Source organism: Priapulus caudatus, unplaced genomic scaffold (assembly GCF_000485595.1).
Source record: "Priapulus caudatus unplaced genomic scaffold, Priapulus_caudatus-5.0.1 Scaffold692, whole genome shotgun sequence".
Lineage (NCBI taxonomy): Eukaryota > Metazoa > Priapulida > Priapulimorpha > Priapulimorphida > Priapulidae > Priapulus > Priapulus caudatus.
In genome coordinates, this window is record NW_014577753.1 from 17,193 (window position 1) to 43,152 (window position 25,960).

The 25,960-nt window shown below is 47.7% G+C and overlaps 1 protein-coding gene across 1 annotated transcript in view; it reads right to left on the reverse strand.

Annotated features, from left to right (window-relative positions):
* Nucleotides 1-2,629: 2,629 nt before the first annotated feature.
* LOC106812837 (proteasome subunit beta type-4-like) overlaps nt 2,630-25,960 on the reverse strand; it is a 61,942-nt gene continuing 38,611 nt past the window's right edge. The window contains exons 6-8 of the mRNA XM_014816818.1: nt 4,093-4,209; nt 3,682-3,770; nt 2,630-3,340 (exon numbers count right to left, since the gene is read on the reverse strand). Coding sequence (XP_014672304.1) covers nt 3,328-3,340; nt 3,682-3,770; nt 4,093-4,209 — 219 coding nt within the window. The 3' untranslated portion in view covers nt 2,630-3,327. The remainder of the gene's footprint in view (nt 3,341-3,681; nt 3,771-4,092; nt 4,210-25,960) is intronic.

Here is a 25,960-nt window from a genome sequence, read left to right on the forward strand (position 1 = left end):
CCCGCATGTTTCTTACCCACCCTTCCTCGAGAATCCTGCATTGGCCACTGTCGAAGCGCGAACAATGTAGCCACCCCCACTGTCACCAAAATCCGTTCCGCTGGGGGTTCGGTCTGTAGAGTACTGCTAACAAAGATTATGATCTCCATGAATATTGTGTTTTTTTTTTTTCTATGCATATCAAAATGTCAAATTTTGCTTCATCTGACAGGGAGGTAGATAGCGGAGATGGGCGTAATCCCCATACACTTATGAGGTGGGATTGGGGTGGCTTCATCACCCCCTACTTTCAGGAAGAAAATCGGTGGAAAAATTAATATTCTTACAGACAATAAATAACTAGATATTTATCTACAAATCCCGTCATCGCCTATTCATACCTCGTCCTAAGCTCGTATTATATACAGAAATGGAATTTGAAATACATCTACTGTAAAATGGCTTGCTCAAATTCGATTCAAGAATGACATTATTTTACTGAACTCAGGACGGTTAATTTTGCACGCGATTCCCCATATTACGATTTTTTTTCAAAAGTTCCTAAATCACGTCTTAATACTGCCCTCACGAGGTTAAATCCTTGCTTTATACAAAATTAGAACTAGAACCTATTGAGAGTTGGTGCATATTGGCATTTTTAGGGGGCGTTGAATGGCGAAAATATCAATTCATCTTCACCTTTTTGGGAGGGGGGATGGGGATGGGCGGGCTGCTGCAGACCTGACCGGGAAGTATGATTCCGCATTTTGTATAACGGGGTTGAAAACATGCACTACTTGGTTCATAATCTGGGTTGCTTTTTCTCATATTCTTTTGCCAGCTTTGTAAGCGTTGTCACTTCTCAGTAAAATATACGTTTTATCAAATTTCCGGGGAGAGATGATTCGTAGGTGCTGTAGTGTCACAGGGCTTGCGGCTAGCACAGGGGGCGGTCGCCCCCTCCCCCTTAGATGTCAGGGTAAAAGTATTTTAGCCTAGGGTAAGTCGGCACTGCGACACCCCACGTGAGGACATGGACAGTATAGCCACAGGATTGTGGTAGTAAGCATGTTAGTCTTGGGTGTCCCGCCAAAGCGGTAAAAATACTCAAACTCAAACAGCTGATGTCCTCATTCGTGATGTAGGATTGCTTTAATAGGTGCTGCCTCATAATGCAGGAAATTGCATCGAAGAGGTTTACTTTCAACAAAATTTCCGGGGGAGCGTCCCCTGGACCTCTCCTAAACAGCGAGGCGGACACCACCTGAAGGAGCGCAAAAATCCTGCATTTTACTGATTAAAGATGTCAAAATTGATTGCCTTTTTAGATTGCCAACTTTTTAACAATTCCACGACAGTGGCGCTTCGTGCCTTGAGCTCGCAATCCGCGCTTCGGCCCCTGGGCGGCGGTATTGAATTTACTTCTGGTCCCCACTGGTGTTTGTGTGTGGGGGGGGCGGGGTGCGGCGGCGTAGTTATTAAACCTCTGGGTCAAAATAAAAAATACCTCGAATTCCCAACAATTGCACTTACAATGTCAATTTGCTTCAATTTACCTCAAAAACGAGCCATCTTGAAGTTTCTAAATTGCGTAAAATCCAAGAGCTATCCGGGGCTCCGCCCCCTGGACCACCGCCGGGGCCCCTACGGCGGGCCCTGTCCCCACCCATTAAGGGCCTTTGCGCCCAAGGCCTTTCGCGGTGTGCGCCGCTACTCGCACACAGTCTTATATACATTATGATGGATAACTATGCGAAAACTCACTCCCGCGCCCACAACTGCAGGAACCTGGTCTACGCCACTGCGCCGTACAACAGTAGGTATGAACAAACAACTGGAACAAGATCACATGTACGGACCTATACATCTACGGGGCACGGACAGACGTACGGACCTATACATCTACGGGGCACGGACAGACGTACGGACCTATACATCTACGGGGCACGGACAGACGTACGGTTTCTACACTGCCGCGAGTATGGGATGTATCGTGATCAACATTTAAAAAAAACCAATCCGTTACCTGTATTTGTCCCTCCCGTCTACTCGACTGGGTAGTCTCCGTCGTGCAATGGTTGTTGGTAAACGCGGGCCTAACACACGGCGGAAACTTGTGCCCGTGCTTGTGTGTGTGTGACGGTGTACAGCTGTGATTATAAGAGCGATATGGCGATTGTTGAGAGCCGGGGGCAACGGTCACACGTAGGAAAATATTTATCTTCCGATTTAATTCACCTATCGTACGTCGGGCATTAGTAAATAGAGGCTAGGCAAATGTTTTACGTCGTGCAATGCGGTTACGTAATCATGTGTGTATGCGATTGCTCGGCAACCGTAGGATCACAAAATTGATTTTTTTTTACTATTAAACGTAGCAAAGGTAGTTGTTGGGGGGGAGGGTGTTAAAACAACTAGTAAATATATTGCACGAATGTCATGATTTAGCAAACATGTAATGTCTACACGTAGCATACGCAACTTAAGTATGAACACGATTATTTGTATCGTTATATACACAATGCCAATTATTCCACTGCCACAATGCTGCCAATTTATATTTGTAATCGGTTTCTTCCAATAGATAGCGGTACGATACAATTATCGATCAAACTCAATCATCGATAATTGCTTCAACAAATCCACGTACTTTTCATAGCTACTTATATTTACTCTGACGTGAGTACGTGTACATTGCATATTGATTCAGAGACGGGGGACATTTCCATGTGTTTAAGCACGAGTGTACAAATCATATGCTAACATCAAACACTATTTTTGAATACTGATCAAATAAACAAAACCCAATCAGCATCTAATTATAGAATGAGAAATCATGAAACAGTTACATTACAATTGGAAATCATCTTTATTACTGATCAAGCTACATAAGTACAGTGACGAATTAAATACAGAGGCAATGGCGAACAGTTGGAATATCAGCCGAATGTTTTCACATGCGCGTTGGTAAGAAACCTTGGCATGCAGCAACTGCGGTGTGACTAACGGCAAAAGCCCGTAATCGAAAAATGTACACAATCATGAAACCAATATAAGAGTACTTCCAAACGTAAACAGAATGGTATAATCTCTGCATTTTAAATTACCAGCCATTCCTATCTGATTAGATGGAATTTTTAAGAGAACTCTGATGCACAATGGCTAGAGAAATAAGAGGGTGCAACTGCTACATGTTCTGGCGATGGGTCACTCCACAAATAATAAATCACACGAACAGGCAGGTATGGTTCGTTGAGTCCCAGAATCCCTCACTCCACACCATGCTACGAGCTTTCGATCTGGAACATCCTCCATGTGATGCATAATCTGTCGCTATACATATTATCGTCAGTTGAATCCCCTACAAGAAAACATAAGAACAATTACGACACTCTTTAATTTTACCAGCTGACATGTAACAGGTATTTTTCGCATATAAAAATATGATTCCCCTAAACGGAAACACCCTTAATGGCTAACTTCTTGATGTTTAATATTCTTTAATATTTAATATTTAATTTATTAATATTAATAATTTAAAAGTAATTTTTTTTATTTAATATTTAATTTGATGTTTAATATTTTTAGCATTCCAGGCATTTCATCTTAGTACTACTATAAAAATCATACCCCAACCCCTACACCACCATCCCAGAAGAAGAAACGTTCACAACACGCAACAAATAATGACGGATCACTCACTTGACGAAATGTGCGACATTCCAGTTGGTCTCTGCAGACTGTGGTGGTTCTATGACTACACCGTCTTTCGTCACTGTGACTATCTCAAACTGTAACAGTTAAATTTACAAAACACATACACATATATATCTATATACAAATAAACTATATATATATATATAAATATATATATATATATATATATATATTGCCAAGGTTAGACACCGTCACAGCAAAATAAAAATAAAATAAGTAATAATAAACGTTTTCTTTTCCACCTCATCTGCCGGAAAAGTGCATAGTTACTTTCACGTTTCCGGCAGCATGTCTGCCCGTCCCGAAAAAGTGGAGTCAGTGGACACATGTCAATGTCGTCCCTCGTAATGCATAAACTATAGTGCTAGCAGCTGGTGCTGCACGGCACGTACAAACCTTGTTGAAAGATCGGGCATCTCTGTAGAAAAGGATTCTCATGCACTTCACGATAGCTTCCCTGGCTTCTTGCTGGGTGAGGAGAGGCTTTTGCTCCACTAGCTCTCTTAGTATGGGCTGCAAACATGTAACGAGCAAGCACTACTATAACACCTTAGTCCTACATGTATTAGCACTACAATAACACCTACATGTATTAGCACTACAATAACACCTATATGTATTAGCACTACAATAACACTACATGTATTAGCACTACAATAAAACCTACATGTATTAGCACTACAATAACACCTACATGTATTAGCACTACAATAACACCTATATGTATTAGCACTACAATAACACCTACATGTATTAGCACTACAATAACACCTATATGTATTAGCACTACAATAACACCTACATGTATTAGCACTACAATAACACCTATATGTATTAGCATTCTCCAGGCACAACTCAAGAGCAGTGTAATATAATTGCACTGGGTGCATCTAATGACAATTATGAGAAGTATCTACACATTTTATTCCACTAAGATGCAGACCGGATAATTATGTGCGGGGTAAGATAGCTAACTCTAGATAATTCCTCAATAATTTCGAATGACACTGATCTTCTTACCAGTTCTGTTTGGAAAATACATGCATTAATAATAAAATATAATATGTCCTATGTAGTATTATGGGTCAAATCTTACTAGTTATTATAAACTGCTACATTCTCAGTGTAAATAGATGGGCCTGATCTCAACGTCTATTTTGAAATAAGGAAAGTTCTTACCAGTGCTATATATTGACCAAAGCCTGATGCAATGGCATTTGCCTCGTAAGCAGTGCCAAGCTTGTCGATGTATCCCAGAAATCTAAAATGAATTTTGATAAATTTTAATTAATTAATACAATTATCACATGACCATGTACTTTCTAGTTAACAAATATCATGCACTTACATGAAAACTGCACAAATTAGGTAGCAATGTACGTTATATACTCTATTACTGTTTACTATTACTGTTACTATTACTGTACGTAATTATTTGTCAGTTGACTGATTTTTACTACATTACTAACAGGGGTAGAAATAAAGACAATATGCAAGTTAGCCGAAGGGTAGTAAGGTAAGGTTTGTACGAGCCCTTCTGGGTTTTCAACTAGCCCCTAAAAGCTCGTGATGTCGATAGTGGTTGCGCGATGAAAATTGGTTGATTCTTCACCGAATGCTGCCGAGATGCTTGGCTGAGGGTAATTGTTATATGTGTTTTATATTGTGTATTGTGTATGAGAGCGGTTGTTTATTTACAATCATTTTTATTATTAAAACACCAGAGTGACTGTGAGTGTGTACTATAACACTTTAGTAAACAGGTCGTTCGATGGTGGAGGTTGCCATGTTGATACCAACGCTATAGACGGGTCCCCGACACTCTCATTGCTGCTATTACATGAGAAGGAACGCATGCACGCGCACGCGCACGCACACGCACGCGCGCACACACACACACACTCTCTCTCACACACACACACACACACACACACCACAGACACACAGCACACACACACACACACACACACACACACACACGCCACGTGCAACGCCCACGTGCCAACACAAGAACACGTATCACCGATACGCGTATACGCACGCACACACGCGCTCACGGCACACACGTCCGCCACTCCGCCTCACGCGCCACGCACACACTGTCTCTACGCACACGTGCTTTCGTGCTCACGCACACGTCGCACACACGCGCTCACGCACACACGTCGCACACACGCGCTCACGCACACACGCGCTCACGCACACACATCGCACACACGTGCTCACGCACACGCGCTCACGCACACGCGCTCACGCACACACGTCACACACATGCGCTCACGCACACACACGCTCACCCCATCTCGCCGCCGGCGCGTACTATCTCGCCGCCGGCGCGTACTACGCACCCCCGGCGCACAAATCAGGCTGCCGCTACATCGCCCCCCTTCTTCTAGCGCGTAAGCCCCTTCGCGCTTCGAGCTACCAATACTAGCGGCGTCAGCCTGAATTGCGTCACCCGAGTGTATACAATGTGCTTTAATTCACGCGAAATGAAATTACAAATTTTAAATTACCGCGATACGAAATTACAGAATTATATCCCCGCAACATACAATTACAAACGTAGTTTAAATTCCCCCTATTATAATTACAATGTTAGATCCCCGATGCGGTCCCCTTCGGCTGCCGTCGTTCGCTGCAGGGTGGACCCGGATCCTCCTCACTTGGGCGGCTTCTGCAGCAGCAAGCGGCGTCGTTCTTTTTCGTCGTCCAACAGCCAGGCCGTTTTCATGACGCGCATTTGGAGGTGGCGGCTGAGTACGTCGGCCTGGCGTAGCATGGCGCTCGACATCCCGCGAATCTCCCCATCGACGACCATCGGCTCCATCGTCGTGCCAGGTGGCGCGGGGGTCGTCGTCGGAGCCGTGGGGTTGTCGGCGGGATGGTGGATCGCCACCACGGGCCGATCGCCGCCTCTCTCGCTGCCGCTCGGTCTCTGCGCCGGGCGTCGGCACGGCGGGGCCCGCTCGACGACGATCGAGCAAGGCCGGACCGCCGTGCGCTTGGACGTAGGGGGATGAGCGGCTGTCGCGAGGGCCGTCGTCGGCGTCCGGGCCGAGGCTGGTGCGTCAGCAGGACCGCGCAGGTACCCGACGGAGAGCTCCCGAAATGACGGGTTCTCTCCCCCGGATGTACGCTCCCATCGGTCCCGCCGATAGTCGCCCCGTAGTTTGGGGGGGGGGCGATCGCGGAGGTGCCGCGCCAGCCGGTGTTCCACGACCGCCGAGCAGGAAAACTTGCACCCGCCGACAGGGCATTGCACCACCGCGACGTGGGCACGTGCGTGCAGCGTGGGGCGGTCGCAGGCCACACACCAGGCCCATCGACCGGACCCCACGGCCCCCGCCTGGAGTGGGGCACCTGCAAAGAGGTGCCGCTCCGGACGTCCGCCGGGCTCCCATCGGGCGGAGGCGGTGTCGGCATGCTCTGCCGGCGGCGCTCTCACGGCGGCCGGGAGCGCAGGAGCGGAGGACCGCGCCGGCGGCGTTGGTGATGGCGGCGCCACTGCCGCCGCCGCGTTGGCCGTCGCTCTCGCCCTTACTCGCTCCCGGCGATAGCGCGCCTTGAGAGCCTGTGCCTCCCGGCGGTGTGCTAGTGGTCGGGTGGCCGGCCGCCACCTGCGTCAGCGGCCGGGCGTCAGTGCGCCCATGCTGGCCGACTGGTTGGCCACCACGGCACTCGCGCCATGTGACCTTGTCTCCCACGTCGGAAACAGATGATCGGCTCTCGCCGACCTCCGTCTCGTCTGCCTCGGTCGTCGCGACCCGCTGACGGCCATACGGCCTTACGGTCGCCATAGGATTGCTCCTGCCTCGAGATGGGGTAGTCGAATCGCCGCCCCTGGTCACGATCTATTTCGCTTCGTCCGAAGACGTCCCGCATGATCTGTGCTAGGTCGGCTAGCTCCTCCGGCGTCCAACGACTGGTCGTCAGTCCAGGATTTCTCCCGGCAACGGGCCCGGTGAGCTCGGGAGCGGTTCCCCCCCTCTGCTGTCCAACTTGTCCCACGTGCGGCTTCATGCACGGCGTATCAGCCCCAACGATCGCCTCATACTCCGTCGCGTGAGCGGCAGCCTGCTCTACCGTTTTATCATGCTGGGCAAGCACGTATACGCACTGGCCGACACTCGGTAGGTTGTCGACAAACCTCCACAGCGCCCACTCGCTCTGCTGGTCGGGCGTGGAGTTTGGGAGTGCGCGGCTGACGAGTTTCTTCAACTCCCTATCATACTCAAGCCACGTCTCCGGCCGTCGTCGGCGTTTCTCCATGGCTGCTTTGTGTAGCAACTCCTGCCCGGCCGGGTGGAATCTGCAATGCAGTTCAGCCCGGAGGGCGGACTCGGAGAGGTTCTCTGTACACCCGTCGATGACTTCCGCCGCCGGCCCTTCCAACGCCGCCGCGAGCTGCGCAGTGCGAGCAGCCTCGTTCCAGCCGTTATACTCAGCGGCTATATCGAATTTCTGTAAGAACGTTTCTAGGGTGGTACTCTCCCGCCCAGTAAACGGTCTCACTCTTATTCGATCGCGCTGTGATTTAACTTAATCATGATTAACTTTAATTACGCTTCGTGAAACAGTCACTTCAATTTAAGTACGAGAAGTTAATCATGATTAGTGATTTAGTCATGATTAAATACTTAAGTACGCTTCGTGAAACCGGCCCCTGTTTGTTCGACTTTCGCCGCTATATCTTGAAAGGCTCGTTCCTTACTATCTCTATTTTTAAATTCGGGGCTATTTACCATGTACAAGCATTCATAATTAGGTCAGATATCTACCAGTTTGTCCTCCGATAAAACTTCACACACAATACTAGGCGCAGCCATCGTCGATATGATTTACACGCATGCGCTGTGAGTACCAGTGTTGAATAAATTTACTCAGCGCGCGCGCACACGTTAAGTAAAATGACGCGTGAGTCAAAAATTATCAAACACGTTTGATATTGAGTAAAATGACGCATGCGTCAAATTACTCCGAAAATCCGCCGCACAGGTGAGTAAAATGACGCATGCGGCAATGGCACAAAACTCGATGTTTTCAAGTTCAATGTTAGGATGGGCTGGGCAATTTTCTACTATCATATAGCTATCTTTCGGCCCTGCGTACCCATAGTGCTGTCTAATTTCCTCAACCAGCCCGCAAACGTGGCTCCTGTCACCCATGCTTTTTTGTTCGCCTCATAGGACACTGGGAGATTTTGCACGTTTTTGAACGCTCGTGGACGTTTCCTTAATCCTACAAATTGTTTTCCACAATGTGAAAAGGGCAAAAAAATACACGTACTACATAATATAATATATAATAATAATATATAAATATATATATTATCTATATTATCTATACAACGCGTTACTTCGGTGATGGCACCAGCCCTCAAATCGAATGGGTTCAATCACAATTTTATTCAACGTATAATAATACTTTTGTGCTACTTTTTCATTCAATGTAGGAATGTTTGGATTACATACAGTATATATTGCCATTGGATTATACTTTGGAGTGATTGGATTTATTATACTCCAGTGACGGAACGAAGAAGGTAGGTCAACATGACCCATTGTATGGAATAATCATTGTATTGTAGACATGAAGGGGGACATGTTAACTAGACTATAGGGTCCAACATACTCATCTGTACCATCAGTAATTGCTTGTACATTAATGGACGGGGAACGCTTCCGATTAATGTAGGCAGGTTCGTCATTGACGGGGCGCTGAATTCTGACGTGTGTCCGGTCAATAGCCCCTACCACCCCGGGAAATCCAGCGAGTTTGTGAAAGCCTTCCTTCTGCTTTGCAATTTCGCTATCACTAGCAGGCCACTTGATGAATCGGTTTCTTTTCCCGTTTAGAGATTCCGTGACATCCTTGATAATTCTCGATACGGTTGCTTTCGAAACTCCGAAAGAATCCCCAATTTCGTTCATGAACGCTCCAGTCGCGTAAAAACGTAGAGCTATCAGAAGTTGTACCATCGCCGGAATCGCGCCTGAACGTTTCGTCGGCCTCTGCAAATCGTCTTTCACTATATCATGAAGAAAGGCTTCCTTTCCTTCTGAACCGGTACCTCTGCCTTAACTCCTCGTCATTCAATGTATTGTGGCGTTTCTTGGTGTGTCGTGTGGTCACGCAGCACCAATGTGGCGTTTCTTCGTCGATTCTTCTTCTCACCGTTTTCGTGATCGTATAGTACCTTGTTGCGTTGTGTTCTTTACCTACCGGCGGTTTATCACCGGCTCTTCGGCAGGTCTGCGGAGTGCGTGAGTGTGCGTGGATGTAGCTCGACAGAGATACTACACAAGTCGGGAATACGTTTTAGTGGCTTAAAGAGAGCCGTTTATTCCACACAAAAACATGTCCGCATTCGCGGAGGTGACAAACAGTATAGGTTACACGCCCTTGGTTTACATCCGATCTAATTCCCACTCCTTTCCCCCAGGTAAAATGATTACGTTTACTACTAACTATATTTTACTTTTCCACTATCTATATCTCAATTTAACTCTCCGACTTCTTCATCCTATCTAACTACTCTCTCTTTGTGTGTCCCTAGCTGGCTAACCTAACTGTTGTCTAACCTTAGTCCCCTGGTTAGTAGTCTCTCAATCGTGGCAAAGTCCTCCTTATATAGCCCCCCGCGGATTCAAATACACTTCTCATTAACCAATGATAATCCTTCGCGCTGAAATTACATGTTGCGCGTTAGTTACTGGCTTCGCGCACCGCGGATTGAAGACGCACATCTCTAGTCCAATGACAGAGCTTCGCGCCAAAGTACACACGCGCACGCGCACTGGCTTTGCACATCGCGGATTGAAGACACACATTCCTAGACCAATAACAGGGCTTCGCGCCACAGTACACACGCGCACGCGCACTGGCTTTGCACATCGCGGATTGAAGACGCACATCTCTAGGCTAATGACAGAGCTTCACGCCAAAGTTCACGCCTACCCTACCCCCGGCCGTCGCCCTCGGCGAACGCCCCACGTAACACGCGCGCACCCGGCGCGTGCCAGCCAGCCGCAGCGCTCGCGGTGTGTTTCGTTCACCGCCAGCGCGTACCATCTAGCCGCCGGCGCGCACTACGCGCCCCCGGCGCACACTATCTTGCCGCCGGCGCGCACTACGCACCCCCGGCGCACACTATCTCGCCGCCGGCGCACACTACGCACCCCCGGCGCACACTATCTCGCCGCCGGCGCACACTACGCACCCCCGGCGCACACTACCTCGCCGCCGGCGCACACTACGCACCCCCGGCGCACACTATCTCGCCGCCGGCGCACACTACGCACCCCCGGCGCACACTACCTCGCCGCCGGCGCACACTACGCTCCCCCGGCGCACACTATCTACCCTCACAATCTGTCTTTCATGACCCGGGTGAGCGCACAAATCAGGCTGCCGCTACAGTATTTATAAAATCGTATCGATGTCTATATCGCCTTGTATTTCTCTCATTCATACGCTCGTAAATAATTGCGGCCTCCATGTTGTTTTTAGCTCATCTGACATAGTCAAGATGTAAAAACACAAGGAAAGATCGGGACTTCTGTGGAGCTTCGACTTGGCCGATTATTCGACTTGTGCAATGTCTACTAGCGGCCAATACACTCACAATATGATTGTCAATAATATTGTCAATAATGAATATTGACAATATTATTGATCGTTAGTGTGCAATATTGCTGGGAAATTTTGACTTCCGCAATATTCTGACGGAAGCAAAACCCAGTAGATATTTAATTTGAAGGTTCTCATTGTCCACTCATTGTGCAGATCCGTCTGTTCACCTTCAGCATCAGAGCGTAAATGACGATATTGCATAATATTATTGTGCCGTTTATGGCCAACAGAATTTCTTGTCAATAATATTGCATCAATATTATTGTCAATGATATTGTGCGTGTATGGGCCGCTTTAGGCGAGGTCGACTCTAGTTATCGAAACTTGTAAACGATGACCGTACAAATGAGTGAATATAAACAAATTGTTTTATTTTACACGATCCATCGTCTCCAAACAACTTTTTCCAACAGCACATGTATGTATACTAACATTTCATATGTGTTGTTATATGATACAAATACTAGCAAACCAGTACACAGAATTTTGGCTTCACCGATTATTGGCTACGTTTTTTGTTATTACTTTTTGAGACATTGTGTCAGGAAAAGACTATAACGGCAAAGGCCCAGAATTTAAAAACGAGACAATTTTCATTAAACACGTTATCAAATAATGACAAAAACATACATTCAATTTCATAACAGTATAACTAATAATTAATTATAAAATTGATATTTAAATAGGCGTCACGTGGTTAGAACCCGCCACTCTGCACATCAGCCTTACCTCTAACGCTGGTACTATTACTTTGACTTGGTGTCTCATTTTTCCGCCTCACCTGTTGTATACCAGTACTAGCAACATGAGGGTAAGACGAATCAAACATACCGTGCTTTCCTGCACTTCTATGACCAATATGCCTATCCTGCATATCAGACACACTAAGATACACCCTGCTCGCATTATGCCTATCTACTGTATGAGTATTTCTATCAGCCTTTGTTCTAGCCCATTCCCTTATTTGAGAGTCATCGTCATCACTTCCCGTCTCTACCACTGTTTCCAAAGCGTTCCTCTCTCAGCTGATCGTGATCAGGAGTGCCAAGATTATTTCTCACATTCGAGATATTTGTACCGAATCGGTAACATTATCGACACTCTCGGAACCACGGAACAGCCAATTAAGAAGAAAACTCATTGTATCGACACCGCGTATATAGCACCGTAATAAATAATAAATATTTGTTCCAAATTTTAGCTAAATCTATCCTACGAATGTTCAAAATAAATAGATCCCGGACGAGCCCTCAAATTGTAGCGGTTTCTTGCTCTTGGAACTGCCCGTGACCGTGTATTTCTACCGTATTCGTTATAGTTAATTGTGTCTAGGGGTACGTGTTACCGCCGCGCGTTAAACTCGCCTACAAATTAGATCGATATAGCTATATGATTGTGCCGTGGTGTCAATACAGATCGAGTCAACAATAGAGAGTAGAAACATTTATTTATTGGTAACGTAAGATATATATCTTTAATTTAACATATAAACAACGTACAAGGAATCACACTATTTACAACAGTTCACTCTATCTGCTAATTCATGCAGCTAGTTTACTTACTATATCCGACTTCCTTTGTCGAACACTATTAGTATTTACAACTCCCTAAGCCGAACTCCAAATCGAACTCTCTCCTCGTATTATAGTTCTCCTTCTCGAACTCTAATCGTACCTCCCTTCCCTCCTGATTTACGCTCTATTCATACTATTATTGACAATGGTAAAGTGTAAACACAATCAGCTGTTCGTTTCTAGCTGTGGCGTTGACGTCACCAACCAATCACAAAGACGTTCACATGACGATGACGTATACAAACGGATGGACGAGCGTGAACGATACTAAAATCATCTCCATGGGGCCAAAAACAAGAAAGTTATGGTAGTTTTTGTGACATTAAATTAGCATAATTTCCGTCCACCTGACATAGCATTAAAACAATGAATTTATGGATCCAACTTTGTGACCAAAACTACCTAATAATAAGGAACGCCAAAAGTTTTGTAGTTTTCTGATTAATTGATCAATTTTTATGAATCAGGTATCATTGGAAAGCTTAGAAAATGCTCAGTAAGATTGTAACAATAGGAATGATAAGATTAACAATTCAAGAACATGGTGAAGATTTGAATTTTGACCATAAAAGATAAAATAAGATTTTTTATTTTCAAACTCAGTCACAACATTGCAATGGTGACCCTGATGAGAGGTATTCCACTATTGCCATTTACCTTTAACACAAAATCAAGCATCCATACAGAACATCAGCTGCTAGTGCCTGCTTTGAGATGTCATAGTCAGTACTGTCTTCATAGCACTCCTCCTCTGACCAATATGCAATATTATAATGACTGCCTCCCTTCTTTCTTTTCAGTTTTTCAATCTTTCCAGACCAGACGGTCTTCAGACTGGTGTCCTTAAGCCCTGTGTAGACATCATGTGGAAGATCTGGGAACGCTGTTTGAATGTCATTAATGTCAATGTCTTTGAACTTCTTTTCCACATCGTTTCTTTCCTTTTCACTTCTCCTTTGTCGCTTATTTGCCAGCCTTATTGACATTTCTTTTCTCATCTCACTGTCTTTCATCCTATTTGCTTTTCTTTTTCTTCTTGCTTCCCTATTGACCACATTACAATTTGTTCTCGTTTCTCTTGATACATATCGTCCAGCCATTGTAGAACTATGTTTTTCTTTGCACGCATTCTATCAACAAGGAAGTTAACATTTGCATGTTTAGCTCGATCTCTCCCTGCACTATACATGCCCATGAGTTCTTCTGAATGAATGTTGTGCAGTCTTGCTGAAAGCGTTGTCTTTCGGAACTCATCTGAGACAGACATCTCAAAATAGCGTTTGTACTGACGTTCCAACACTCCCACTATCGCATGTAAGCAAGATGACATCATTCCACTGAACAACTCCTGATCCACAAGTTGCTTTCTCAGCTTCTTCAAAGTGTCATCATCACCACCAAGATCCCTCTCAAGTCGTTGGTTTGCTCAAGAATGGTCAATGGGTTGGCGGCTGCTTCCTTCAGACGAGCAATGTCCTTCACCACATGGATGCCATCAATGAGGGTGAGGTTACTCTTGGCTGCAGTATAAAATATCTGCATCCATGGGCCAGTGAGCACTTTACCGAGGAGGCCTAAAACCTGCATTTCAATGACTGCAGTCCTACTACTGAAGTCCTTTTTGAGACTGGGTACCAGGCCACCACATGTAACAGATCCTGTTGTAAAGAAGTCCAAGAAAAGTTGATAATGATGGAACAATTTTCCACAGATGTGGAAAAGAAAAAAAACAATCTGTTACCTGTATTTGTCCCTCCCGTCTACTCGACTGGGTATAGTCTCCGTCGTGTAATGGTGTTGGTAAACGCGGGCCTAACACACGGCGCACCTTGTGCCCGTGCTTGTGTGTTTGTGACGGTGTACAGATGTGGTTATAAAAGCGATATGGCGATAGTTGAGAGCCGGGGGCAACGGTCACACGTAGGAAAATATTTATCTTCTGATTTAATTCACCTATCGTACGTCGGGCATTAGTAAATAGAGGCTAGGCAAATGTTTTACGTCGTGCAATGCGGTTACATAATCATGTGTAATAATCACTATTAAACGTAGCAAAGGTAGTTGTTGGGGGGAGGATGTTAAAACAACTAGTAAATATATTGCACGAATGTCATGATTTAGCAAACATGTAATGTCTACACGTAGTATACGCAACTTAAGTGTGAACACGATTATTTGTATCGTTATATACACATAGTCAGGCACTGGCATGCCGAACTTCTCACCAGCCTCTTGTATGAGTCTGTACTCTGCGGAAAATTAATGTCAAGTTAGCAGGAGAGATTGTGGGCATTGGAAGATGCGACATGAGATAGATTCGAGGAGTAGATAGTAGATAGTAGAGGAGAGATGGTAAAAACACTTCTGGCAATATATCTGCAGCTCTCCGATCAGATCGATCACACAGTGACAGACACAGATACGTTGTTGTTAATTCGTACAATTTTTGATGTTTTTTACTGTTATGTCGGAAGGTTTGTGTGTGAGCGCGCGTGTGGGTGTGTGCGCGTGCGTGAGTGAGTGATTGTGCGCGCGTGCGTGTGCTTATTTGTGCGCGCGGACGTGTGCGTATTTGTGCGCGCGGACGTGTGCGTAGGCCTATTTGTGCGCGCGGGCGTGTGCGTATTTCTGCGCGGGCGGGCGTGTGCGTATTTGTGCGCGGAAGTGTACGTATTTGTGCGCGGAAGTGTACGTATTTGTGCGCGGAAGTGTACGTATTTGTGCGCGGGTGTGTGCGTATTTGTGCGCGGGCGTGTACGTATTTGTGCGCGAACGTGTACGCATTTGTGCGCGGGTGTGTACGTATTTGTGCGCGAACGTGTACGCATTTGTGCGCGGAAGTGTACGTATTTGTGCGCGGACTGGGTACCAGGCCACCACATGTAACAGATCCTGTTGTAAAGAAGTCCAAGAAAAGTTGATAATGATGGAACAATTTTCCACAGATGTGGAAAAGAATGTGTAAGCGATTCCCTCTGTATCTTGGGATCAGTCCTTTTGAAAGATTGTTGTCTTCAAGGAAAGTTTTGAACCCCTTCGGATCGCCTTTACCATTTTTATAGCGTAGTTTATTGACTTGCAATACAATATTTGCAATCAAACAGTCATTCCCATACACCTCACCCTTTGATGTCTCTAAGGATTTGAAAGTGCTTCTGCATGTACTTGCAATAGTATCCAAAGGATGTAAATGACAGTTCAACTGGTTTAATGACTTATTCCAGGTTTCATTCACCTTCTAATTGTAGCTTGATTGACAGTAGCACGATCAGTCATTATGTTGGAAATATTCTCGATTATCGTAGAGCGGCAAAATTGATATTCCTCATGATGGAAATCTGCATATACATCAGCCATGTTGTCTATGGATGATGTAATGTGTCCCTGGTAGTCATCTGCAGTACCACCAGGTAGTTCATCGATGGCTATTACTTCACATTCTGTCTCTGTTGTCAGGTGTAGGCTGTTTATGTGTGCCCCTTCCTGTGTTGTAGAATCAAACCCCAAGGTAAGGTTCTTTGGCTTCATTGCCAGCTCAGCACTCTTTAGATCTGCAATGGAGTCCATCTCGCGAGTCATTTGTTCCACAGTGGTCCTGTGAGGAACTGCGCTCAACACCTCACCCCTTCTTCTGGCACTGCTTTCAATTAAGGATGGAATATTTTCTGTGAGGACCTGATTAACCACAGAATCATACACAACCATTCTGATTGGAACACCGTAAGTCTTTCCATCTTTCATTGTGCTATTGCTGTTCTCTTTAGATTGGCTACGGTATTTGTCTAAGCTTTCCTCTAGCTCTAGTTTTTCATTTTGCAAAACAAGGATTAAGTCATCTTTTCCCTTAATTTTATTTTTCAGCTGATTAAACTGTTGTGATACGTTTGAAGCAGCATTCTTTGCCGTTCGATTTGCTTTGTGCAATGCTTTCAAACGTCTATGCTTGCACAGTTCCTTCTTCAAATCTTCTTTAACAACACCAGCATCACTTTCTTTTAATTGTTTTTTTTAGATGTGTGATAGTGGCGTCTTTAACCTTCATGGCTATTTTTTTTCGTTTAATGTCCTGCTTTAGATATTTTATTTCAGAACACGAAGGTCCTGGTGTTTCACATTGTGTAGGATTGACCAGTCCCAATGAAGGAGAATATGGGTTCTCAGATACTTGATCTGAAGTATCTATTTCTTGTTCACAAGAAGCTACAGACACTGTTTTAAATTTGCTATTACAAAAGTTTACAAATTTATTCCATTCACTCTCACGTGCTGGCTTTTTGAAGGATTCAAAAGTTTTGCCAATTGTTCTCACATGATTTAAATTGGTGGTGCAATAGCTGTTAGAAGAGAGGAAATGGCATGAACTGTCTTTGCAACTGACTTTCCATTTTCACAGTAGATATGCAAAACATGTCCATTTTTCAAGTTTCTATCATTTGGAATAGTACTATATTCATCAGTAAGGTGTTGACGAGTTACTCCAGGTTTTGCCGGGGAGGAGCTATTCTTTTTTTCCTTCCCATATTTACTGAAGAAAGACAGAGAAAAGACAATGTTTTATTGTTAATCATTTATTTTTATTAGTTTATTAGTTTATCTTGGATGTACTTAATTATTACCGTATATGTAATGTATACTGTACGCATTTCAAATGTTACTGTCTACGCAGAGTCTAGAGTGTTCACAAGATTTTCTTAGTCACACTATGACCTGACCTTTGACCTTGAAATTTTTTGTCGTTTGAGACATTGATATGGACGAACTTTGTAACAAGTTTGGTCAAAATCCGTTGAAGGACGTTGAGTGTAGAGTGTTCACGATATTTTCTCGGTCCCACTGGGACCTTGACCTTTGACCTCTGACCTTGAAAGTTTTTGACGTTTTAGACATTGATATGGACTAAGTTTGGTCAAAATCCGTTGAAGGACGTTGAGTCTAGATTCTAGAATCTACTCGTCTCGATTTATGAACAAATAAACCCATAACTTTTTATAGAGATAATTATCCAAATAGAATACAAAGACCTACAAATACAATGATAAAGAAATTAACTCTAGTTTTCCATTTAAAACGATCAGCTGGGTCTTAACTTATTCATTCACTAAAAGCTGCTAAGCAAAATAAAGCCTTTCAGCCAATCACGAATGAGAATTACGGTCACGTGGGCAACAAAGTAGCAGGCGGCTTTTTCTTTATGATGGTACAACCGTTTTGCAATCCAAAATCATCGAATATATTAATGCCAATCTACATTAACTATCAGATTATCTGATATCTAGACATATCACTAAATCTGTAAAATCCTCTTTGAAATAATAAAAATACTATTATTACGGCAAAATACCCCATCGTATTCACATCATTTTTTTATTTGCACACACATAATTCATGCTGAAATCATAGGCAGTCATGCGACATGCGATACGGTGGGGCTAAAAAAAAACACTGTTTGGATCGATAAATTTCAATAAAATTTCACAAGTTCACTCTCAAATAATCAAATAATAATATAATCATAGTAAAAACGGATCCTTTACTCACCTTCAGCAAAAATAATGGTGATTTTGATGACCAAATTCAGGAATGCAAATGGAGGGCTGAAGTACGACCACTTCTGGCTGTTCTTTGAACTTCGAATGGTTTTTCAAGATGGCTGACTTGTGATTTACGTCATTGTATCGTGTGCATGTTTTTAAAAATAAAAATCATGTCACACCAAAAAGGATTAAAAAGGGTTCCCCTTGCAGCCGGTGCCCAGAGGCAAGAAACGAAAACGAGGCTGTGCGTAAGTTGGACATCGCCGCCGCGCGCAGATTGCCACATACCTACAAAATACATTTAATAACTTAATACAACCTACTCAATACTTTTCCCCAAAGTACATACCATAATTTAAAAAATTATAAATGTACACTCATTGGCCCCAAAAGATTCAAGATACAAGGATTCCCAAAAGTACATGCAATAATTTTACACAATATTGCCCACAGGTTACACTATCAGTAGTTGTTAAAGTTAGGTATACATATGTTTGATTTGTTCTGATATGTTGATCAAAATAATCATAACAAACCGATCGCCAGTGGTTATAAACTTGGGCGACTCGCGGTTTAATATACGCCGGTAGCATGGTGTGGCGTATATGTTTAGCTCACCTTGACATCGTCAAGATGTAAGAAAAATAGTAATAAAATCGTATCGATGTCTATATTGCCTCGTATTTCTCTCATTCATACGCTCGTAAATAATTGCGGCCTCCATGTTGTTTTTTAGCATAGCAACTAATCATGATTAGTGGATTTAATCATGCTCTTGAGTAGAATTAAATATTGTGATTAACTTAATCATGATTAACTTTAATTACGCTTCGTGAAACCGTAAACAGTCACTTCAATTTAAGTACGAGAAGTTAACCATGATTAGTGATTTAATCATGATTAAATACTTAAGTATGCTTCGTGAAACCGGCCCCTGTTTGTTCGACTTTCGCCGCTATATCTTGAAAGGCTCGTTCCTTACTATCTCTATTTTTAAATTCTGGGCTATTTACCATGTACAATCATTCATAATTAGGCCAGATATCTACCAGTTTTCTTTCGATAAAACTTCACACACAATACTGGGGCGGCACATCATCAAAATGATTTACACGCATGCGCTGTGAGTACCAGTGTTGAATAAATATACTCAGCGCACGCGCGCACACATTGAGTAAAATGACGCGTGAGTCCAAAATTATCAAACACGTTTGATATTGAGTAAAATGACGCATGCGTCAATTACTCCAAAAATTCGCCGCACAGGTGAGTAAAATGGCGCATGCGGCAATGGCACAAAACCGATGTTTTCAAGTTCAATGTTAGGATGGGCTGGGCAATTTTCTACTACCATATAGCTATCTTTCGGCCCTGCGTACCCATAGTGCGGTCTAATTTCTCAACCAGCCCGCAAACGTGGCTCCTGTTCACCCATGCTTTTTGTTCGCCTCATAGGACACTGGGAGATTTTGCACGTTTTTGAACGCTCGTGGACGTTTGCTTAATCCTACAAATTGTTTTTCACAATGTGAAAAGGGAAAAAAATACACGTACTACATAATATAATATTAATATATATAAATATATATATTATATATTATCTAATACGACGCGTTACTTCGGTGATGGCACCACCCTCAAATTGAATAGGTTCAATCACAATTTTATTCAAAGTATAATAATATTTAATTCACCAAAAACTAGGATAATATCTTTGTGTCTACTTTTTTCATTCAATGAAGGAATGTTGGATTACATACAGTATATATTGCCATTGGATTATACTTTGGGTGATAAGATTTATTATACTCCAGTGACGGACCGAAGAAGGTAGGTCAACATGACCCATTGTATGGAATAATTATTGTATTGTAGACATGAAGGGGGACATGTTAACTAGACTATAGGGTCCAACATACTCATCTGTACCATCAGTAAATTGCTTGTACATTAATGGACGGGAACGCTTCCGATTAATGTGGCAGGTTCGTCATTGACGGGGCGCTGAATTCTGACGTGTGTCTCGGTCAATAGCCCCTACCACCCCGGGAAATCCAGCGAGTTTGTGAAAGCCTTCCTTCTGCTTTGCAATTTCACTATCACTAGCAGGTCACTTGATGAATCGGTTTCTTTTCCCGTTTAGAGATTCCGTGACATCCTTGATAATTCTCGATATGGTTGCTTTCGGAGTTTCGAAAGCATCCCAATTTCGTTCATGAGCGCTCCAGTCGCGTAAAACGTAGAGCTATCAGAAGTTTGTACCATCGCCGAATTGCGCATGAACGTTTCGTCGGCTCTCTGCAAATCGCTTTCACTATATCATGAAGAAAGGCTATTCCTTTCCTCCCGAACCGGTACCTCTGCCTTAGCTCCTCGTCATTCAATGTATTTATAAAATCGTATTGATGTCTGTATTGCTCGTATTTCTCTCATTCATACGCTCGTAAATAATTGGGCCTCCATGTTGTTTTTTAGCATAGCAACTAATCATGATTAGTGGATTTAATCATGCTCCTGAGTAGAATTAAATATTGTGATTAACTTAATCATGTGTGGCGTTTTTCGTCGTTTACTGTTCTTCTAACTTTATTCTTAAATCGTGGTTAGACTTCCGCTTCTTCTGGTTCTTTGTATCGCGTTACCCGGCTACGTATACCAGTGCCGCGTTAGTCATGTTGTCGTTCTTCTTCGTTTTCGTGACCGTATAGTACCTTTTTGCGTTGTGTTCTTGACGCGACCGGCGGTTTACTCGCCAGTCTCTTCGACAGGTCTGCGGAGTTCGTGAGTGTGCGTGGATGTAGCTCGACAGAGATACGACACAAGTCGAGAATACGTGACGTGGCTTATAAAGAGCCGTTTTATTGATGCAAAACAATTCCGCATTCGCGGAGGTGACATACAATATTAAGTTATGCGGCCTTAGTTTAATATCCAGTTTAAAACCCGACTCCTTCCCCCATTAATAATATATTCGCACTGAACGTTCTAGCTACTACATATTACCTAACTCAACGATAAAGCTGGCTGCCTACTGACTACCCTATCATCATTACTATCCTATGAATATTCTGACCTAACTGCTACTATAATAATGACTGCTCTATGACTCTACATTATGACTGCTCGATGAATACTGACTTTGCTCCGGCAAAGTCCCCTATTTATATGCTGTCCGCGGATTGAAATGCACATCTCACACCAATCACAATCATTTACTCTCTAAGTTCATTTCCCACGGTAAAAGTTAACATTATACCTCGCGGATTGAGAAAGGCATATCTCTGGACCAAATGGCAGAGCTTCCCGCCACATCCTTGCGCGCATGGTCAGGGAATGGCCTTGAGCCACTTCGCGCCATATTTTATCTGCGGCGCGCACGTGCAGTGGCCTTGCTCCACTCGCGCCAGAGTACAATGGTTCATCAAAAGTAATACAATGTTGCTGGTGCGTTCTAAATCTAAAGCCTGCCCTTGGGCACCCTTAGCAGAAAATAGAAACCCGCGTAATGTGTAATTGAAGTGGCTCTGCTACGTACGCCCCGCGTAACCCGCGGTAACCCGGCGCTTGTTCCGGCCGCCGCCAGCGCGGTGCGGGTATCCGCGCGGGCATGTTCCGCCGGGCGCGGTGCAGGATCCGCGGCGCGTGTTCCGCCGCCGCCGGCGCGGGTGGGTTATCCGCGGCCGTGTTCCGCCGCCGCCGGCGCGGTGCGGTATCCGCGGCGCGTGTTCCGCCGCCGCGGCGCGGTGCGGGTATCCGAGGCGCGTGTTTCCGCCGCCGCCGGCGCCGGTGCGGCGGTATCCGCGGCGCGTGTTCCGCCCCGCCGCGCGCGGTGCGGGGTATCCGCGGCGCGTGTTCCGCCGGCCGCGGTGCGGGTATCGCGGCGGCGCGTGTTCCGCCGCCGCCGGCGCGGTGCGGGTATCCGCGGCGCGTGTTCCGGCCGCGCCGGCGCGGTGCGCGGTATCCGCGGCGCGTGTTCCGCCGCCGCCGCCGCATACCGCGCAACCTCCGGTACGGGTTATCCCGCTTCCGGCGCGACCCGGGTGGGCGCACAAATCAGGCCGCCGCTACACTGCCCCCCTTCTTCTAGCGCGTAGCTCCGTCGCGCTTTGTACCATCCATCATAGCGGCCGCCGCCTGAATCGTGCGCTTTCCCGAGTTTACATTATCAACGCGTACAAGTGAATACTTTCCCCCCAAGATTTACATGTAATGACCACACAATACTGAGTCGCGTAATTTACTATTTCCCCCCAAGATTTTCATGTAATGACCACACAATACTGAGTCGCGTAAATTGCTATTTCCCCCCATATTTACATGTAATGATCTGCCGCTGTCTGCCGCCGTGATCCGATCCCGTTCACTTAGGCGATCTTGGTGACAGCCCGCGGCGTCGCTCCTTCTCATCGTCGATCAACCAGCCGGTCTTCCACACCCGCAGCAGCAGGTGGCGGTTGATGATGTCCGCCTGGCGGAGGGTGTCCCGCGACATCCCGCGAATCTCCGCGTTGATCACCATCGGCTCAAGAGGCCGTGCCGGTGGCGCGGGAGTCGCCGCTTGCCGCTGCCGCAGGCCCGCCGTCGCTGCTGCTGGCGAGGGCTCTCGGGGGAGCCGCCGGTCGGATCGTCGTCGGGCCGTCGCCTGGATCGCCGTCGCTATGGGGGCCGCCGTCGGATCGTTGTCGGGGCGCCGCCTGGATCGCCGTCGTATGGGGGCCGCCGGTCGGATCGTCGTCGGGGCCGCCGCCTGGATCGCCGTCGCTATGGGGCCGCCGGTCGGATTGTCGTCGGGGCCGCCCGGTCGCGATCGTCGTCGGGGCCGCCGGTCGGATCGTCGTCGGGGCCGCCGGTCGATCTCCGCCTCCCTCGCCGCTCGCTCCGTGCCGGGGCGTCGGGGGAGCACGGTCCGTCTCAACGACGACGGAGCACGGCCGGACCGCCGCGCGCTCGATGGGACGGGCGATGTCGGCCGTCGCCTGAGGCACGTTGTCGTCGTCGCGGTGGAGCCGGCGCGTCGGCGGGGCCGCGCAGATACCCGACGGAAGTCACCCGAAACGACGGGTTATCTCCGTGCGGGCACTCGCGCCCATTGCTCCCGCCGGTAGTCGCTCCGCTTGTTATGGGGCCGCTCCCGGAGGTGCCGCGCCAGCCGATGCTCGACCCCCGCCGGACACCGGAAGTCGCACCCGCCGATAGGCGCACAGCACGACCGGCCCATGACGCGTATGCAGCTCGCGTCATGGGCACGTGCGTGCAGCGTGGGGCGGTCGCAGGCCAGGCACCAAGCCCAGCGACCGGCACCCACACGGCCCCCGCCTGGAGTGCGGCACCCGCCAAAAAGGCGTCTGCCGGGCCCCATCGGGTGGCAGCGGTATCGGCGTGCCCCGGCCGTCGATGTCCTGACGGCGGGCGGAATTGCGGAAGCGGAGGCTCTCGCCGCGGCGTGCTCACGGGCGGCCGGGAGCGCACGAGGGGTGACGGTCCGGCGCGTGTGATGAGGGCGGCGCTACGGCCGCCGACCACTCGGGTCGTCACACCTCGCTCGGGCCCTCTCCGGCGGTAGCGGCCTTCAATGCCTTCTTCCGCTTCGCCTTCCGTCAGGCGGACCTCCTCGGCGGCGCTTGCTGCGGCGCATCCTGCGCCGCCTGTCTTCGCGGCGCTCCGCGACGCTGCCTTCTGGCGCCTTTCTTTCTGCCTTCGCTTGGCCGCCGGAGGTTGCCGTCATCTCACCCTCATCGGCGGGCTGCGGCGGCGACGACGGCGGCATCCCGTGGTGGTCGTCGCGGCGGCGAGGGCAGGCGCACCCTCCGGGGTGCTGACCGCCATCTTTCGACGGCCCCCTCGCCGGCCGTCTCTCCCGAATGGGGACGGCGGTCCCGTCGATGGCTGAGAATACGCGGGGGCGAGGAGGCGCGCCAGCCCTCCGCGCCGCGCGCGCGGCGACCGCCTCTCCCTCCCGCCGGCCACCTCCCTCGGCAAGCACCTTACTCGCCCATGTATCACGCGGCGGGCGAGGTGGCTTGCCGGGTCGGGGCACGCGAGCAGTCGCGGCCCGGCGTCCGCGACGGGGGCTGGAAGCGTTCTCCGCCTCCTCTCCGGCCCCGCCGGTATAGTCGCTGGTACTGCTGCTACTGTCGCTGCTACTATCCTCGCTGCTGCTGGAAGTCCATTCGCAGTTCGCACTTACATCTATCATCTCGCTCATCCTGCCTTTACGTGTGAAGTCTCGCGTGTGACTGCGTTTCTTCAAATTATTCTCTTCACTGCTCCTCCTTATATACACGATGCCACCCCTGCTACTGGATGACGTCAGTCCCATTGTATTGTCTACACCAGCTTCACTTTTATCTGTGCATTCCACGTAAGCATTTCATGCTGGTGGTCGTAGCCCGCGTCTTGCGAAGGAGCACTTCTTCAATTTTGGCATGCCGATTGCTCGTCCCCGGCTGCGTCGGCCGGCTTCTCGGCGCTCTACCGTCACCCGCGTAGCTTCTTCCTCCCTCCACGGCGGGCGGCCGGGCCCCTGGCGACGTTTCGACCCTTGCGGGGCGTCGCCTCCCGACGTCGGCCGGCCTTGATGTGGCGGCCGCCGTCGGCCGTCCTCTCGGCGGCCCTGCCGTCACCTTGTATCTCCTTTCTCGTCTCCCACGGCGGGCGGCCGGACCTCCGGCGACGTCTCACCTCCGGCGGGACGTCGCCGCCCGACGTCGGCCCGACCTGGATGTGGCGACGCGCCGTCGGCCGTCCTCTGGCGCGCCCTGCCGTCACCTTGTGGCATCCTCCTCTCTTCTCCTACGGCGGGCGCGCCGTCCTCTCGGCGCCCTGCCGTCACCTTGTGCATCCTCTCTCTTCTCGCTACGGCGGGCGGCCGGCCTCTCGGCGGGGCGTGAGCCACGCAGTGCGGCGCTCGTGACCTTGGCGACAGCCAGGCTGCCGGTCGGTTTCCTTCCTGTGGCGTTAGGGCTTATGCCGTTCCTCGGTGCAAGGGGGAGTGGTCGCGCATGCCTCACCATGGGCGACCTCGAGCGTACATAACGTGCTTCGCCAGCAGAGGGCGTGACCCCTCCGCTGGGGCGGTACCTCTACTTGGGGCTGGTAACGCGTCAGCCCCTCTCCTCTGCTGAAGCACTCGTCAAGCCCTCTAGTCCTCTGGCTGGAACACTCGTCAGCTCTAATCCTCTGGCTGGAACACTCGTCAGCCTCTTATGATCCCCCTCCCTTAGAGTCTCCTCGCCTTTCTCCCCCTTGCCCGGCCAACCGAATTTCCTCCGCCGATGCGCCGACGCTTCGTCCTCGCGCTTAGGGGATGATTAAGTCATCCCTAGAGAAGACGCGAGGGATGCGTCTTCCGGCGCATGCTGCTTCCTGGTTCGCCGCCGTCTACTGCCGTCACGCTTCCACCTGGGTACGGCAGTCTCCTTCTTTACGAATTTCCTAGTAGGAACGCCCCACCTACACCTTCTGCGTGAAGCCGAGGTATTTCGGTGGCGTAACTACGCGTTGGGAGCGCTTACTGCGTCC